Source organism: Nyctibius grandis, chromosome 6 (assembly GCF_013368605.1).
Source record: "Nyctibius grandis isolate bNycGra1 chromosome 6, bNycGra1.pri, whole genome shotgun sequence".
Taxonomy (NCBI): domain Eukaryota; kingdom Metazoa; phylum Chordata; class Aves; order Nyctibiiformes; family Nyctibiidae; genus Nyctibius; species Nyctibius grandis.
Window position 1 is genome coordinate 81,816,668 of NC_090663.1, and position 18,782 is coordinate 81,835,449.

Below are 18,782 nucleotides of genomic sequence, written 5' to 3' on the forward strand. Positions count from 1 at the left end.
CAGCACCAGAATCAAAAACTGATGAAAAAAGACCATTTTTCTACACAACCTCTGCTTTTTTTTTCTTTTTATCCCCTCACAGCACCTCCTAAGCTGCAATTACTTAGCCCTGTTGAAAACACAGGCTAGTTCCTTATGTTTACTGTTTTGCCTTGAATAAACAAAATCCAATTACAATTTGATACAAATGCTAAAACGTTATTTGTACCAAGTCCTACCTGAGTGCTATACTGTAAAAGGCTGCAGAAATTATTTGCTATAAGCAGAACGTAAATATTTTTTTGCACTGTTCTCAAATGGCAACTTAGTTTCCTTACCATAATATTTATATTGCTAAACAGTTTCTCTGTGTATTGAATATTGTGTAACAAGGGTGGCAAAACCTAAAAGAAACCTGACAACACCCAAGTCTCTAAGACTATTCTATGTAAATATAAATATGGAATAAACATAAAATATGGTGTGATAATACAGCTCACTTGGAGGACTTAAATGATATCCCATTGATACCTTGCTCATATCAATAGGAATAATATAAAGAACATACTGGTTATATACAGATATCCCACATAAAGTAATTCCATTGTATTTGTTTCTAAAAGTATGACCATGCTTTTAAACATGCAGATTTTGAGTTGTTCCAATTTATTAGGGGTTCAAACCATTCTGCGTCAGGAAGAGTATTACCAGGCTCTGAGGGAGTTAGAAAAAGACTGATTCATGTGAGGCTTTGCTAAAAAGGTCACAAACCACATGCGCCTGAGGACAGCCCCAAGGTCTAACCCAAATACGAATGCAGCCTTATCTGTAAAGTCTCACATCACTTCATCACAGAATTCCCTGGTGATGGGAAGCAGACACATAATCTTCTGTCATGTGCTTATTCACGTGCTGTTACAGCTCCAATTTCAAACATCGTTTCTGAACGAGTACATTCACATTATGATTTTAGTGTTTTTTTTAAATACCTCGCAAAATTTACTCTTCTGGTTTTTTGGCTCTCCTTGACTGTCTTTTTGATGGCCATAAACGAACATAAAAGAAAAACATTTTTTTCTTCCATTATTTTTATAACTGAATCCTCTCTTAGCCTGTATTTTTGTGGTCTTTAGCATCTCATAGCTCCCTCTACTGCCAAAACGCTCTTAGGACGCAAATGGTACTCGAGTTAGGAGGAGGACAGATCAGCTTTCTTCATGAATTTGGATTTCCTCCCCCAGACACTGGTTGTATGCAACTTCCAGTGCAGATATTTTTTTACATAGTCATCTTTCAGTGGGTAGATATACCACATATATCACAACGAAGGTAATACTATTTTAAACAGTCCTTCAATTTTCAATTACAAAGAGATGCAAAACTGAAAAGCAACAGTATGAAAAACTAAAAAAATTCCACCAAACAAAAACAACAGCCTAAAATCTGGAAACACCACCATTACAACATTCTGTCTATCTCTAGGCTATTTTGTTTAGATACTAAACCCTTTAAAAGAGAGAGGGATAAAGAATAAGCTACGTGACAGACTTTCAATTAAGCTATGTGCACTGAAAAAGCAGACTAAACTATAAGGCAGAAGCCCTAACCATTGAAGCGCTGTTACAGAGTTTGACCTTCGTTATCAGCTGCATGTTGTTATTGCTTCTAAATTGCACAGAAGTGAATTAACAATTACATGTCAAAGGTTTCAGGAAATTGGAGAATGCCATTTTCTTTCTTTTAGAGACTTTACTGGCTGGAATGAAAGCCGTATTAAGTTTCTGAATGTGTTCCCTCTTTCTTCCCTGAGTGTGCTGACCCTTTTAAGTCTTGCACACTTCTGGTTCAGCAAGTCAAGCTCTAGCCCATGCCTGGTATCAATGCACTTACCTCTGCCACACCCAGCCCAGTTACACCCGGATTCGTGGTTAGTTTGATCTAGGTTACTAGATTTGTTTGATTGATTTGCTACAATAATCAGTAGGGAATTTTTTCTCATCAAGTATTTGAGAAATTATTTTAGCTAATTCTGGATTACATACGAGGCCACAAACTGAAAAGTAATCTGATTATTTATTAAAAAAAAAAAAAAAAAAAAGAGACATCAAAAGTATTTAACAACTCCAAATACTGCAGACAGACATGGTCAGCAGCTGTACTTAAAAAATAATGAAAAATCTTTAAAGACTCAGTCTCCAATACTTGAGATAAGATCATCAATTAAAGGGATGGAGGAGAGTGGTGCAGCTTCGGTAAACTAACAAATAAGATCATTATATTAGAATGTGAATGAGATAGCCTAGTAAATTTGACTAGGAGACTTTTGTTTCCTAGGCAAGAATTTCAGAATTACATTACTTTGCAACCTAACAGGAAATCATTTGCTTTGGGGAAACCTAAAATCCACAGTTTCTTTTCCTCAAATGAGGTCATACAGATGGGTACAAGACTTAAAGGGAAAGTATTGTCATTGTTTCCCCTAAAAATCCCTAATATACTTCACCTAACACACATATGCTTAACCGATACTTGCTATATAATGACAAATTCAAGTTCATCCTTATTTCTAATGATAGAGGTTACTAAAGAAAACAGCTACCCCTAAGTGCATGCTTATGACAAGTTAAACTCTGATCAGATACACCTACTCTGCATTCTGCAGCAAGTATTGCTTTTTCTACTAACATGAGGCTAAAGAGGGTTAATAGCTACAACGAGGAAGTTTTTGTTTAGAATACTCCTAAGTTTCTGGTCGCTCTTCTAGACACAATGAAAATAATCGCACTCCTTTCAATATTGAGTCAACTGGCTGGACTGAGGGTAGTACATCCCAACTACGATTACGGCATCAGGTTGTGCAGCTTAATTTCCTTTCTTACGCAGCTGTGTGTTGTGTAAATAAAGCACACAGTATACACTATCTACATGAACTTTTCCATGTTTGTTTAGAGTGTACAAGCTCCAACTAACCTTCAAGGATAGGAGTGTATCTTAAAACAATTTCAACTTTCCTAAACTTCTTCACAACAGGATTTCCCAAAAGGTCTTTTACAGTTTCTTCCAGGGCATCATCTGCTCTCCAGGAAACCGTTATCAGGAAGAACTTGTGAATGTTTATTTCCACACAAATCCCAATACAGCTTAACAGAACAAGGCCAACAGGGTCTGACAGGACTGACCACCTGCTTTTCCCCACACCCTTGTCTCACCTGGCCAAGCACCCTGAGGACTGTCAGGGAGGAGCAACAGGTAGTGCCCAGGTACTACCGCAGAATGTCAGTCACCAGCTCAGAGAGAGCCTCCACAGGCATCACTTCACCCAGCACCAACAGGAGAGGCGGGAGCTCCCGCCATGTCCAACAGCTTCACCACACGAGCCCGCCCTGGCATCGCCGTCAGCCCCTCAGCAAAGGGCGGGAAAAGGGCCACCGCGGCGGCAGCCCGCCCGGAGCGCAGCGGGGGACCGCCGCCGCGCGTGGAGCGGGCGGCAACACACCAGCGCCGGCACCGGGTGGCGATGGAGGCCGCGGCCGCGCACACCCGCGCCCCAGCGGTCCTCAGCGGTCCCGAAGCGCCGCCAACCGGCCGCCACCGCCGCCCTTCAGCAGGGCGGGCCGCTACATGAGGCGACAAGGGCGGGGCTGCCCGCGCGGGCCGCGGGGCGTGGCGGTGGTACAGCTCCGCTCTCATTGGCTCCCCACCCGGAAGAGCGGCTGGCGCCTGCGCAGTGGGTGCCGCCGAAGCCGCGGCAGAGATGGAGGCGGCGGCGCGGCGGCGGGAGCAGCGGGACGCGGCGGCCGAGGAGGCGGATGGCAGCCGGGCGCAGCCGCTGTCGGGGCAGTCCTACTGGCTGGACCTGTGGCTCTTCGTCCTCTTCGACCTGGCGCTCTTCGTGGTCATCTACCTGCTGCCCTGAGGGCGCCGGGCCCAGGTCAGCCGCCGCCGGGGAGCGGGTGCGCTCGGGCCGGGGTCCTGCCCGCCGCGCGGGGAGGGCCGGCCCTCAGCAAGGCGGGGCGCTCCCGTGCTGCCGCCCACCCGTCGGGCGAGCGGTAGCGAGGAGGCTGTCCTGAGGCACCGGCTCGCGGTGGAGAGGGCGGTGCGGGCGGTCCGGGGGTGCCCGGCGGGAGCGGCTGCCTCGGTGACCCGCCCACGGGTGGCCCGCGCGGGCGACCCTGAGGGGAAGGTCCCACCGCTGGCAGGGCAGTGGCCACCCGGGAGCGGCTTTGGCTTTCCTTGCCTCGGGCGTCCCAGCATCGCAGCCTCAAAAGGGCCTGGAAAACACCAAACACCTCTGAGGAAAGAAAAAGCTAATTCCAAACAACCAGCAGCTTTTTTTTTTTTTTTAAACCAAAGAAGATCCAATATCAGTTCTTAGATCAGAGTGTAGGCTTAATGCTTCTTTCATGTTTGTTCTAACTTCCAAAGGACTGTATAGCACTGCAAAAGTAACCAGACTTTTTTCTGTTCCCTGTAGAGCCGCTATCTAATCACAGGATGCACCTTACGAAAAGAAGCAGGGGAAGAGGAGGACCATTTGTGCAGTATAAGCAACTGGGAACACAGCTCCACTTGCACAAGGCATATATATACACACTCTATCCTAATATATCTCTGGCTGTATCACAAGTATTACTGTTCAGGTTTTTACCTGTATCTTGTTTCTGTGTTCTAAACTGTGCCTTAAAGGTCATATAAGACAGTTTGACTGTGCTTTTGTAATTAGTGCCTAAAGGTTTGTTAAGCAGAAATGAAAATATGTACTGTTTGAATAAAATCAACTGAAAGGACAGACTGTAGAGTGGCTGAGAATAAAATCCAGCTCTTACATAGACTATTATCTATTTTCCCTCAATAGATGAAGCTTACCCAGCTGTTTTACTTTCAAAAAGTTAATCATGAGGGTTTGATGCTGTTTGATTTTGTTACACCTTTTTCTCTTTATAGCACAGCATGCATGAGATTCTAGCTTCAGCAGTTACTGTGCCTTCTGAAACACGCCAGTGTGCAACAGCAGCGGCAGCCTACTGTCCTCGCTTACTGATTTAGATAAAACAGCTTCTGATTTCCTTGCTATAAACCATGAAGGAGTGAGCTTACAAGAACAGCCTTCTTGAGCAGCTGTCAGGTTACATGTAAAGTGTCCTCTTTTTGGATGACTGTAAGTAGACAGTACTAGGTGAGTAGACTTTCAAAACAGTGTTAAATCAAGGAATCTCTTGCCTTCTCAGGAGAAAGAAAAGGAAGCTAAGTACAGGGAAAGGCTTTTTACCTGATCAGGTTTTGGGGAAGAGTCTTCAACTATGGATGAAGGGCATTCAGTTTTCTTGAGTATTTTTCCTTTGTGAGTACTAGTTTCTGATTCTGAGAACTACAATTCATGGTGGTTGGTTTTTTTTTTCAGGAATAAATAGAATAAAATAACTAGATTTCAGAGACTTTTTAAGTGTAGAGTATTTCAGTGTCTTCTAATGCATGAAATGAAATAGGCTACTATCAGGTTAAATAGGATTTAGGAATCACAGAATCAGTCAGGTTGGAAGAGTCCTCTGGGATCATCGAGTCCAACCGTTGCCCTGACACCACCATGTCAACTAGACCATGGCACTAAGTGCCATGTCCAGTCTTGTCTTAAACACCTCCAGAGATGGTGACTCCACCACCTCCCTGGGCAGCCCCTTCCAATGTCTAATGACCCTTTCTGAGAAGAAATTCTTCCTAATGTCCAACCTGAACCTCCCCTGGCGAAGCTTGAGGCTATGTCCTCTTGTTCTGTCCCTAGTTGCCTGGGAGAAGAGGCCGACTCCCTCTTCACTAGAGGATGCAAAAGGAGGCTATGCTCTCTTCCCCTTTATTTTTCTTTCATTTTTAAAGATAGTTCTTCCACAGACAGGGGCTTGCTTTATGTATCAGACCTATCCTTTAATAAGGGAAATGCCTTTTCCTGGAGCATTTATGATCTTGGCTGCTCTGGTACCTACAAAATAAGTCAGCAGTTTCAGAGTTCAGACTCATGGTGCAGAAGAGTGCTGAACTGTGATTGCATTCTCACAAATAGAAAAATGGGTTTCCCAGTTTTTCCAAAGAAGCTATTAAAGAGACAAGTTCACTACTGGTTTTTTTTTTCCCCTCTAACATGATTTCACCAGGGAAATCTCAAGGCAACAACAACCTTGTAATGTTCCATTTCTCTTTTATTAAGGAAGACAGGTAAGAATAAATCCTAATAGCCTTCAGATAGTTAAAAGAAATTTCAAGGTATCTTGTAGTAATTTAGTTTTCTCCTTCAGCCAGATCTGACATACAAGGTTTTACTTATCTCAGAAAACATGAAGCTAACAAAGTGCAGGGTTGTGATGCATTGGGCTCAAGCTATTTCATATGCTCCTGGAGCACATGAATACATGTATCAAGGTAAATATCACTTATCCCTAATAGAGCAAAGGTAGTAAGGTAGAAAGACAGCTTGTGTAACTAATCAATCAGTTGTCACCAAGCCTGTGGGATTAGGGTATTAAAATTGCTTTTCGTAGGTATTTAGAAAGCTAAATAGATTTAATCAGCTCTATGAACAAATACTTCAGAAGATGAATTTTACTGTTCAAAAAAAGTAACTGAACCACCATCTCTGCGAAACCTCCAACCATCAGTAGCAGTATTATCTGTCACTGTTTAAAAATGTAGTTCTGGAAAGCCAACAAGCCAATTTTTTTTTTTTTTTAGAAAGACGTGGAGTACAAAAAGAACAAAAGACAAATATATTTTAAATTTTTATGTGATAGTTTGAAGAAGCAGAACTTTGCAAGAAAATAATTCTAAATACTGAAAAATATATTAATTACAAGACTTGTTAAATGTCTTTACTGTTACAAAAATTGTCTAGGCTCTTATACAAATCTATAGCCAGAAGGGGACATTTATAAAAAAATAAATAGGCACCCTAGGTAAGTTAAAACAAGTTATCACATATTAGTTAGCAAACATTCCGTACATGGATTGCAGAGTCAAATATAAAAACAAAGGTGCCTCAATTAGCTATTTACTATAATTAAATACCTGGTAAACATGGGTCACATAGTTGTTTGGTAAGATTGTTTCAAGCAAAGCGAGGAGACTGAAGTACATCTAAATTACTGCAGCTGCTTTAAAAATAAGTTTACCAGTTGTGCTTACCAGAAGCCAAATTCATTGGTATCAGTAATAGGCATTCGTATTGCTCATTGTACAGAAGTATGAACATTGCTATGCACATTTAAAAATAAGAGTTCTAACATCATTCACAGTTGTTGCTGTGCTATTCATACACAAAAATACTGTCATTTCAAATACAAGATTTTTGCAAAACATTTTACAAATTGTACATTATTTACAAATTCCAATAATCTTCGTTTTTTACACGAGTATTAGCCCGTTAAATAAAACCGTCTTCTATGTATATTATGTAACATTGCTAGATGAACTAGAAAAGTTTAATTTACAGCTTCTGAAATCTCTCTCAAAAATATTACAATTAGGAATCTTATTACATTTTCAGGGTTCTTTTTCTGTATTTAACTGATATTCTTACAAAAGGATAATTTTTTAAAGTTGCTCTTTACCAGCAGCCATACTTGAACATGCAAAATTATTTGCACTATAAATTCTAGAATTCATTTTTTTCCAAGTGCTACAAGAAATTTTGATCAAGAAGGTAGAAATAAGATTAATCTGAGATACCTGGTTTGTTGCATATATCATGTTCCAGTTCTACCGTAAGTTACATGTAATTAAAAAAAAAACCTGACCTTGACACAGAATAACCAAAACTGATTAAATGTATACCTTGGATAATCCTGCAGAACAATTGCTGACATTTGGTTGAAGCACTAAAACTCACACAAGGTTTATAAACATAAAAAAGCCTTTCTAACAGTGCAAATATAAGCAAGTGTTTATTATGCATATCTAATCTTCTTGCATTATTTTCGTAACAAAAAGGCATTGATGTTTAGATGTAATCAGCAGCACCCCAAGTTAACACTTTAATATGAAAAATGGCAAAATTTAGCTTTTTCTGATTGTGTCAGGCTTTGCTGACATTAATTCTAAATTACACATTATTCAGTGTTACAGTGAGACTGAAACAGAACTCTAAGCCCCTGTCTCTGATTCCACAGACACAGTGGGTCATTCCAAATGCTCAGGGCTGCCATGAGGGCAAAATCCTGTTCACCCTTCCGTCCTTACCCGGCCATGCGCTGGGCCTCAGCACTCAATAGTTCTGTGCACTGATTTACCTAACCAAATAAAAGCCAAATAAATCCTCCTCTTTGTTACTGGAATAAGTCAGGTTAACAAAAGACGTAGCAAATGCCAGAGGTGCCAAAACTGCAGGGCAGAGTGGTAGAGCAGAGAAAGAGAAGAACCTCCTCTTTTCATGCTCCCTCAGCCACCACAGACTGAATGGCTGCAGGTTCAGTCAGCCTGCTCTGCTAATACAGAACATATCCCTGGGCAGGACTGAGCCAAACAGGGGAAAAACAAAAGAATCAGTAAAAATCAAATGTCTGATCCCCATTAAACATTGCTCAAAATGTCAAGCCGAAAAAAGATAGGAAGTTCAATAAATAGCAGCATTGACTTTGCATGCAATTTTAGAATAAATCAGAACTGAACATAATTAGTAAATACATCTAAAACTTTACAAAATTAATCTTTCATAGTTGCATGATAACTGTATTTTAAAATTAGCATCATATTCTGCCATATCAGGTTGTAGCTTATGTGGTTAAATTTAATTTTAATAAGTTAAAGTATATAGCTTATAGGGTGAACAAATCCGATAAGCATGTTTAAAACTGTACACTACCATAGAGCAGGTATATTAATAGGACAGTCTATTACTGCAGTTCACTTGAATTCCCTTTGAAAATCTTATTTAATGCTTGCAAACCAGAACCATTTTAAAAGAGTTATTATTATTAAGGCTTTTCAAATAAGAAGTTAAGAAATTCTCTGGGTAAACTTGTATTAAAGACACTTGAAGGTTTGGGAAAGCACAGACTGTGAGAGAAGTCAGGTGAAAAAACAAACATGTCACCTCCTGCTGCCTATCAGGACAAATACTGCTCTATTGTAACTACATTTACTGCATTATATGTGGTAGGTAATATGTTTATCCCTTTTGTCAGTCTAAGTATGTAGTGACCACAGTCTGAAGGAACACTTTTTAAACTGCAACTAAATAAATCTTCTTACAAAATTAGTAACATCTAGTTGATTCCACTGCTATAAGATACATACACCCAAAGGGACCATTTTTAATATAAACCGTAGAAGACAAGCTGAGTAACAGAGGTAAGCATTAAGGCAACTAGAGTAACAAATCAAAGACCCAGAAGTTTAGCACCTCTTCTCCTCTGTTCACCTCTATTTGCATATTCATTTGAACAGTCATAACAGTCAACTGGGTACCAAGTTATCACACACACAGATTCAAGGTTTGTGCCCATTTGCAGACGACATGAAATGCAAAAGTCAGATCCAGATATTTCTTTGTTTTTTACAGAATCTATCTACTGCAGTGTATGCCTTCTACATTTGCCTTGTACCTTTGCTCGGATGTGGGATGCCTGGGCTCAAGAGTAGCGTGGTATGTAGCATTCAGTTCTACTCCAGGTGATGGAGGATGCTTTTCTTTGTGAAAGCTTCCACTATCTGTAAAATACAACTTGGGTCTCTGATGGTATTTCATCCTGTATGTGTCAGTCATACAACTATCTACTGAAAAATACGTCGTTAGGGATACGCTATCATTTCCATCCACGTAGCCAGCACTTGGTCCCGTATGACGAGATCCTTTCTTTAAAAAGTTTTCAGACACAGTCCAAAAGTCATTAACTGATAAGCGAGGTGGAGAGTCCGGTTTATGAACAAACAGTTCATTCCCTTGAAATGGCTCTTTAAGCCTTTGTTCGTTTGTAAATACACTTGCTTCTGATGCAGATTTTAAAGGTGTACCTGTTTGCCTTAACGGATTATTTTGCAACACTTCTGTCGATTTTACGTCAGCTGCCGAGCTATTTTCTGATCCTGGCGTAGTATTCAGAGCATATTTCTTTGGCGGTAAAGGGGGAGGAAGATTCTGGTACACTGCTTCAGGCACCCAAAGAGCATCTGCCCTTCGGAGTGGGTGCCCCGCATGCTCACCGGGAGGGGGAAGCACCATGGGCCTTTCCGACAGGTTCTGTGGCACACAAGGTGACAACCCCACCTTGGGACCAAACGTTCTTGCGTGATGAGACTGTGGCTGAGAAGAGGAGTGAAAGTCACTGTTGATCAGCTTCCTTCCGCAGACATTTTCTGTATAGGGGTGGGATATGCCATCAGCACAATATACTGACACATTCATCTTCTCAGACTTGTCTGGATTAAGCCACTCTGAAGAATTCTGTTCATTGGCCTTGTTCCTACCTTCTGACTTAACAATGTCTTTAAGAACTGGCTGTAGAGCTGATGATGGGAAAAGCCTCCTGTTGGCCTCAGGCATTTCAGCTCTAAAATATAAAAACACACAGGATATAAGTATCCATAAAAACGTAAGAAACAGCTCAAATAACCCAAGGATTTTTTTTTCAAAGACAGCCTTGGTAACACTGCTTAAATATTTGAACTGACTAGAGAACTGGGATCTGCTTAACATACAGCCATTTGATTAAAAGTTGCATTAAATCACTCCAAGGTTTCTTTCATTTCAAATGTAAAGTGCCCCAAAAAATCTCTGCAAGAGATTTAATATCTGTAATGTAAGATAGATTCCTTTCAACATTCAGGACTATTTCAAACATGACCTCTGCTCTCTTCTAAGCATCCCTGTGACTCAGGCTGATATATACACTTTTCAAATATTAGATGTTACTTTTAGGTGCTAAATTTGTATTTATATTGTTGATTTTTAGGAGGTACTGAGCACTTACAGTTCAAACTAGAAACAACAGGTATATAGCAGCAGCTTCTAAACAGAAGTTACCTTTTCCTCCCCTTCCAGTCAAACTTTTCAGAAGTTTATGGGGTTATTGTGCTAAACGCAAATTGGTTGATCACTGCCTGTTGTAGTATATAAATTCAAAACAGAAAACTGTTAAAACCCTTTGCTCTGGTAAGATGGTTTAAAACCATGTAAGCTATTTGGTTCCACTGAGAGCATCAAAATTAAAATAAAGACAGAGAGCATTTCGCCCTATCAATTATGTAAAATACAGAAGGCACTGTCTATCAAAAATGTTCAATACCTGAACTTTTGCAGGCTTAATACTGATTACTATCACATAACAGTATTTCCTAAACTATTACATAGTAAATTCATGCCAGTATTAGTTACCTCTTTACTGGAGGACTGGGCACCTGCAAATGTAATTCTGTCGGGAAATGAACATGAGGCTTGTAGTTAACTTCTGAATTGATCTGGTCTTTCCTCAAGTCTGGGGGAAGAAAAAAAAAAGTATTTCAAAATAAGCAGAAATACAGTCCAATTCCTTCTTCGTAATTCCTCAGAGGTTACAAAAACTAACAAAGCACAGCACAACAGGACAATTAATTCTTTTCAAGATTTGACATTGACCTTCTGTGACAGAATGTCTTCAAATTGGTTATTTTGATCAGATCTTATATTCATCAAAAATAATCTGGAGGAAATGTGCTGGGTTTGGTTTTTTTTCATGTTAGCAGAAAATAGGGAATTACCAACATTTTGAAGTCCTATAGACGTGTTTTCAAGATCTTACCATTTTATCTAATTAAAAGCACATTTTCAAAAGCAGCTTTTTATAAAAGTATGCTTATTCAAACACCCAAAGTCATTTAAAATAGAAAATAAAATCTTTATGATTCCTGAAATCTCATGTCATGTAATAATTAAATGGAATGAATACTGTAGGGATTGGGGCGTGTTTTGTTCTTTTGTTGTTGTTTCTTTTTAAAAGAAATGCATTATGCGTTCTTTGAAACACATTTAAAAACTTGCAGCAAACTATCCAGTTTGTAGAGATGCTGAGCAGAGAGAGCACTCCCAGTCATGTGCCCTAAACACACAACATGAGAGTGCCCGGGCCAGCACTACTACACTTAGGCTCTAGAAGCTCCTTTTATTCAGAGGCAAAGGCAAAGAATCTTTCTCTAAAAACACACAATTTCTGAACAATGCAGCTCCTAGTTAACAGTAAATAAAGGAAGCATTGAAGTATCCATGTCAACACCACATAGAATAAAACACTACTGGCAAGTGACAACAGTCTATTTGTTTAGAGATAGATACTAGAAGCCTTCCTAATGCAATGATTGGCCCATTATCATCAGTCACCTGCTCTGCAGCCATTCATTCTAAGGAAGTCTTATTTGGTGTATATATAGGCTAGATTCATGTAACTACTATGCCTATTTCAGAAAAACAGGAATTAAATTCAAAAAAAGGCAGCATACAATGCCTTATAGCAGAATAATCTTGTGTTCAGTAGCCAGTACTTAGACAATTTCCAATGGGAATACATAGGCTATTCATACTTTCATCAACAAAAGCTACAAAAATTTTATATCTATTTTTAAATGATGTAATTTTACCAAGATAAAATATTTTTTTACTCACTTGTTATTTCCCCAAGTTAAATAAAGTCTTGGAACTTTTGACTCGTGAACATGAGTCAAAAACCCAACAACAGAAAAGAATTAAACTAAAAACTCTGGGTGATGCTGTTGGGCAATACTTGTTTTTGAGGGTCAATATCTGCCCTATCTTTAATTGATGGAAGACTAAAAACAGTAAATCTTTGACAAAGAACACAGGTTGTACAAGCTAAAACAGCATATAGCACAGGAGACAAAGCCCCCATATGGCTTTCCTTTGAGCCTCAAAATAATAAAAAAAATCTTGCTATTCCAGCATGATAAACAATACCACAACCTTAGAAAGAATACTTATGGGGAAATACTGTTACTGCATGACCCTGTATGACACAGGCAAGGGACAAGTAATTAACCTGAAGGAAAGTTCAAAACAGCCCCAGTGGGCCACGGCATCAGAGCTAGCTAACGCCGAGGCAATATTTCAAACAGAAAACATTTCATTCTGCTACAGATTTTAATGAACTGGAAATCGCTTTACTGAAAAAAACAGGCACAGGCTCTGACAAATTATTTTGTGTGAATATTTCCAATTCAGTACTTAATCTCAGTCCTAACATCTGGATGCAGTCCTAGGAATGAATCAGTTAAATAATTTGCTGGATTACTAGAGTCTGAAACCAGTGTTTTTAACTTTCAGACTCTGAATATATCAACACTTTTATACAAGAGCATATCTACTTAAAAATCGCAAATAAATCGCCCACACAACTGCTCTTTAATTCCCCAAACCACCTGATGTGATTACAATTTTAATTTTTAACTTTTGTTTTCATTTTCACTCCAAGCCCAAATCCTAAGGCATTTCCCACGCCCAGCCCTTCCCAGAGGCACGATCCCAAGCCGTCAGGAGGCGGCAGCAAAGGTTCACAGCGGTTTCCTTGGTGTGACCACTGCACACATCCAGCCAAAGCAGCTCAGCCACGCCAGGTGGTTTGTGCCTTCAGAATTCCAGCTAACTTAAAAATAGATGTGTTATTTTCCCTTCTGCTGACAGGACATCCATGCACGGTTAAAAACCAGACGCAGACGCGATCGGGAATTTTGGCTCTATGCTCTCTGCAAACCTAAATATGGGACGCACAAGCACCGGGCGCAGCTGGAGACTGACATCCTTATCAATGGGTCAGAAGCAGCTCACCAATAAATGAAATGGAACTGCTTCGTGATGTCCGAACCAGCCTGCTTGTAAGATTTCTGAACATCTATTTTCATGTCTGAATAGCCAATCTAGCTTTTCGAAAGATGAACAGCCATTCTATAGCCAACAGGTTGGACAGACAAGTTCTCCTCTACTATCTCCATTTACACATAGAGAACATGTACAAAAGTCTGCAAAGCTGAATTTCTGGGGGGAAAAAAAACCCAAAACAAACCCCCTCCCCCAAAAAAATCAACAATAAACTCACATTAAATCCAATTTCCTTCTAATGTGTTTTAGCTGCATGTTTCCTATACTTTAGATTACCTGACTTGTAAAATCTTTTTTTCTCAAGTTGCCAATAAAAAACCAAGCTGTAGTACTTTTTCTAACAAGTACTGTGGGAGATTCCTCTCTCAGAACCCAGACAATGTTCTGTATTCAGTTGAAATGACAGACGAACTTACTGGGAGCTTTGGGAATGTGGAACAACATAGTCCCAGTCAAGAAGGCAAACACATTGTAAATTGTCCAAAATAGAGTATTATTTTTAAAAAACAGTGACCATCTTCAGAAAAAAAAAATCCATATATTCAAGAAACAGTCCTTTTGGAGCAATATTCAGTTGCAAAACATTTCTTATATATTCATTAGTGGATTTTTTTTTTTTGCCATGGCTTTAAACATCTGGAAAAAATGAAAATAAAGTTCCACTGTTGTTTTTGGGGGCGGAGTGGTGCATACTTGCATGTGTGTGAGTTTAACGAAGTTCTGAAGTGAAGCAACTGTTGATAAAGAACACCAACTATTACCCCCCTTCTGATCTGCCCATTTCAAGAAGTTTATCAGGTCTATGTTTTAAAACCCAATCCTGAACCTTTGCATCATCTATTTTAAATTGCAAACTTCTCACATTAATAAAGTGAATTACAAATGTGAGTGCTTTACATTTCAATCTGCATGAGCTGCTAAACTACATTTGGAGATCTTGAAAGTTTAGGGTTTGGTTTGTTTGTGTTTTTTTGGGGTTTTTTTGTTTGGTTGGTTTGGTTTTTGTTGTTTTTTTTTTTTTTTAAACCAAAATCTTTAACCTATCATTTAAAGATACTCCACAAAAGCATTTATTTCTTTGTTTCATGTTAAATTAAGCAGCTGCATGCTTTAATTCACTACTCAGATCTTCAAACATGACAGTCATATACGTTGACTGTACCATAAGGGTAACAACTGGATTTTCTTAAGTATAGTTGCTTATTTTAAATTATTACTATAAAATGTATGGTTTTCCTAAGAAGATGAGTTTTCTTTTTCAGAATTACGGTTTGTTTGTGGGGTTTTCTGAAATGACAAATAAAGGCAATTTGGATTCTTCTTTACCTACTCACCAGAGCTTCAGAATGATTCTAGATTTCAGCTGGAGTTGTCTCATGCTATTGAACTGAATTATTAATGGGAAAACCTCTGGAACTGTAATATTACAAACACTGCTTTGCATTTATTTTCAAAGGGGAGCAATTATTAATTTAAGGCATTGATTCCAAGTACATCCTTTTTTTGAGACCACTGAATGGGCAGCTTTTAATACTGCATCTTAAACAGGAGGCCATCAAGCACTTGGCCGATTTTAATCACAGTGCTTATTCTACTGACAGGTTAGTTCAAGACCGAAGTGTTCTGAGCTTTAGTGGGGCAGGAGGGAAGGAATCTAGAAAACAGGCCTTCCAGGATTTTTTTTTTTCCTCAACCCTCCCAACAGTAACGCCTTTTATTGAAATTGTCAGGAGTGGCAATTTCATGAAGACATCCGTGCCTTAGGAATCGGGGAGGGTTGCCATGAAAGCCACTAAAATCTCTTTATGATTGAAAATTATTATCAGTAGCTAGCACATGGACTGCACTGAAAATCCATTTAAAAAAAATTCTATAGCCCTTTCCAGCTTCCAAGAATTACAGTCATCTTTAACTTGAAGCATGTGAGGTTGGAAATTTGTTTATAAAGAACACGTGACACTGTTCATGTCACGTGTTCTTTATAAACAAACAAAAAAAAATAGCCTCCACAGTTCAACCTTCATAAACACTAACTCATTAACATAAGTTAAGCATACTGTATCTGCTTACTTAATACCCACATTTTCCTGCCAAAATTTAATCACACAAAGTAGGGATTGGCCTTGTGGGACATTTGCTTCAGCACTACAGTTATCTACTGCTTACTACTAGTGAAAGAAGCAGCTATTTGATCTGCATAACTACTGTGTGATCCAATGTTACTATCTTTATAATGCTCTAACAATAAGTTTATTTTTGTAAGTCAGGGACAGAATTCCTCAACTGCTGAACAGTAGCCTTATTCAGCTCCAGTTAAAAATGAGGAACTGGTAAAGCAGAGTTATACAAATGGTGGGCAGAATTAGAAGTCCAACATTATTTCCATAAGAAGTTTTCCACACAAAAAAAACACAGAGATGTTTTTTCAACTTGCCATGAGAGGCCAACAAAGATTTCTTACATTCCATTCCTCTCTCAGAACGGACCAGGCATTTTTTTCTTAAAGTACTATTTTCTAGGAGTCCATCTGGTATTTACTTACCAATTCATGTCTTGTTCATAATATTCAGAGATATAACAAGGTAATGCAACTGATACCTGTAAATGACTACTACTGCACCTGCTAAAGGTGTCCTGACACACTTTTTAGACAGCCAAAAAACAGAGTCTAAATAAATCTTTAACCCCACATACAAGTGAAATGATTCAATTCTTCAGATATATTTCAGGTCATTAATCACTTCCACTAAAAGCATTATTTTCCAAAACATGCACATGTGAGAACTTCACATTTCATAACAAAAATGTATGTATTCTAAATCAAACTATTCAAAAGTTAGTTACTGAATAACTGAATAGATGGGATCTTATCACCAATGTTTTATGATAACTCTAAGGATCACCTGGAATCACTACACTTTTTTAAAGAAAATGTACGATGCACGTTGAAAGCTTTAAGCATACTTAAGTACAGTACATGGTTTTCTCTGCTCAAACATTGTTTGAGCCCATCTATTTTTATTCCAACAGAGTCCTTTATGTATTTTTCACTGGTGTGTTTTTTCTTTTTGCTATACAAGCATGGTTTTTTTACACTGGTTCGGTAAGTATAGTGTAGTACAGAACAAAGGAGAACAGAAGCGATGCAAAAACTGATCTTTGCATTCCATGCAACATCAATTTTAGGTTTTTTTTGTTGACAAAATAAACAAACACCAATTCTCTTCCTACAACCAAAAAATAAATTGGAATAATGACAGAAAAGATTAAAGTGGTATGGCACCGCCCTCGCCCCCCAATTTAAGTCTTAGAAGAATCTATACTATACATTATTTGAAAAGAAGTATGATATCTATAAAAATCAAACATTTCCTGGGGAAGCAGCCTAGTATTTATTGCACCTCTTTGTACAAGCACCATGCCATTGTTCCACCAACAGGAGATAATGATTTTGGCTGGCCCCATGCTGACCTATAATATTTACACGCCAAAGCATTTCTCAACTTTATAAAAACACAACAGACATATTAGTATGTAAAAGGAAGTAGATTTCCGTATTACAAATGTTTCTTCCTGATATTGCTTCATATCTTGAAGGAAAACAAATGGTACCACAGTCCACCCAGACATTTTTTTAAAAATCTTCCTTAGTATCCACCAAGCAAGCTCATGGAAATGCTTTTTGGGAAAACACAGGGAGTGAACAAAAATGACCATGGGGTGTTTTTTTTTTCTTTTTTTTTTCTTTTTTTTTTTTTTTTGCGGGTGGGGGAATGGGCAGGAGGGGCAGGGAAGGAACATGTACATGTGCTAAGAAAAAAAAAAACAACATTAAACTGAGAAATATGTCCTCAAAGCAGAATATAAGTAACACAAATGGAGATGTACATGTAATCATTTCCATTGGATTAAAAAGAAAGCACTGATTAAGGCCAGTGAAAATGAATTATACTGGATGTTTTATGCCAGCATAGAGTCATCCAAAAATCACACAAGCATCAAATGACAGAATGGTTTGGGTTGGAAGGGACCTTTAAAGATCATCCAAATGCAACCCATCTGCTGCACCTGAGTATCTAACAATTTATAAAGCAGCTGTGTCATCCCAAAATGATACTTATATTTTCCACACCAAAATACCATCTTTAAAATAGATCCAGCGCCACAAAAAAGTCACCTAGCTTGTTTCTTTGGTGCTAGAGGTCATGTGAAACAACTGTTTGGGAGGCATGCCATGCTTTTATATGACTTGGCACACAGCTGAACGCTGCCACTGCTGTCTGAAAGGAGATGCTAAGAACAGGTAAACCACCATGCGTATTCATGACCTAGCACAGAAATAGGGAACTACTACTGCTGCCACCATCATATCACAAATACTTTTCTTCACATGATGGTGGAGCACTGAAAAAAACCAACCCCTCTATTTGGGAACTCATATATCATGGCAGATAGCTAGGAACCCATTTACACTGTACATTTGCTCTACAAGAAAGTCAAGAGACTGACTAAATGAAGGTGCTTTGTGGAACAGAATGCTTTAAATACCCCTGGAAAAAAGTGATATGGTTATTCAACTGCTGTTCCATCACACTTCCATCAAAATGTACTGCGAAGGGATATGAACGCTTCCCATTTTTATCCATCAGTCTTCACTCACTGAAAAGGTTAAAAACATGAACAAGAACAAAATTTGGAATTCGCTGTGGAGGGAAGAAAACCCACAAAACAGATTTATTTTGTGATTTTAAAAACAGAGTGCACAGGCTATGATGAGTCAGCAAGAGAGCTCTCTACTGAAAAAAGTCTATAAAAAAGAAAAAACTAACACCATGGCTGAAGCAGCCATGCCAATTTTCTTATAATCCACCTAAACACAGTCAACCTGATACACAAATTGTTTAACTTTCAAATATTTGATTATGGCTTGTAAAAAAAGAAAAAAAAAATAAATTGTATA

The 18,782-nt window shown here is 38.8% G+C and overlaps 1 protein-coding gene and 1 long non-coding RNA gene across 4 annotated transcripts in view; one reads left to right on the forward strand and one right to left on the reverse strand.

The window, feature by feature from the left end:
* The first annotated feature begins 3,710 nt into the window (after nucleotides 1–3,710).
* LOC137664627 (uncharacterized) lies at nucleotides 3,711–4,810 on the forward strand. The gene is made up of 2 exons (XR_011048365.1): nucleotides 3,711–3,910; nucleotides 4,454–4,810. It is a non-coding gene; the product is annotated as an uncharacterized lncRNA (long non-coding RNA).
* A 1,925-nt stretch (nucleotides 4,811–6,735) lies between these two features.
* Nucleotides 6,736–18,782, reverse strand: part of USP53 (ubiquitin specific peptidase 53) — a 42,099-nt gene continuing 30,052 nt past the window's right edge. For 2 of the 3 annotated variants that reach the window (XM_068402884.1, XM_068402883.1), the window contains 2 exons: nucleotides 11,336–11,435; nucleotides 6,736–10,511 (listed from right to left, as the gene is read on the reverse strand). In XM_068402884.1, the coding sequence (XP_068258985.1) occupies nucleotides 9,527–10,511; nucleotides 11,336–11,435 (1,085 nt within the window). In that variant the 3' untranslated portion in view covers nucleotides 6,736–9,526. The remainder of the gene's footprint in view (nucleotides 10,512–11,335; nucleotides 11,436–18,782) is intronic. The other variant, XM_068402885.1, reaches the window with a different exon arrangement.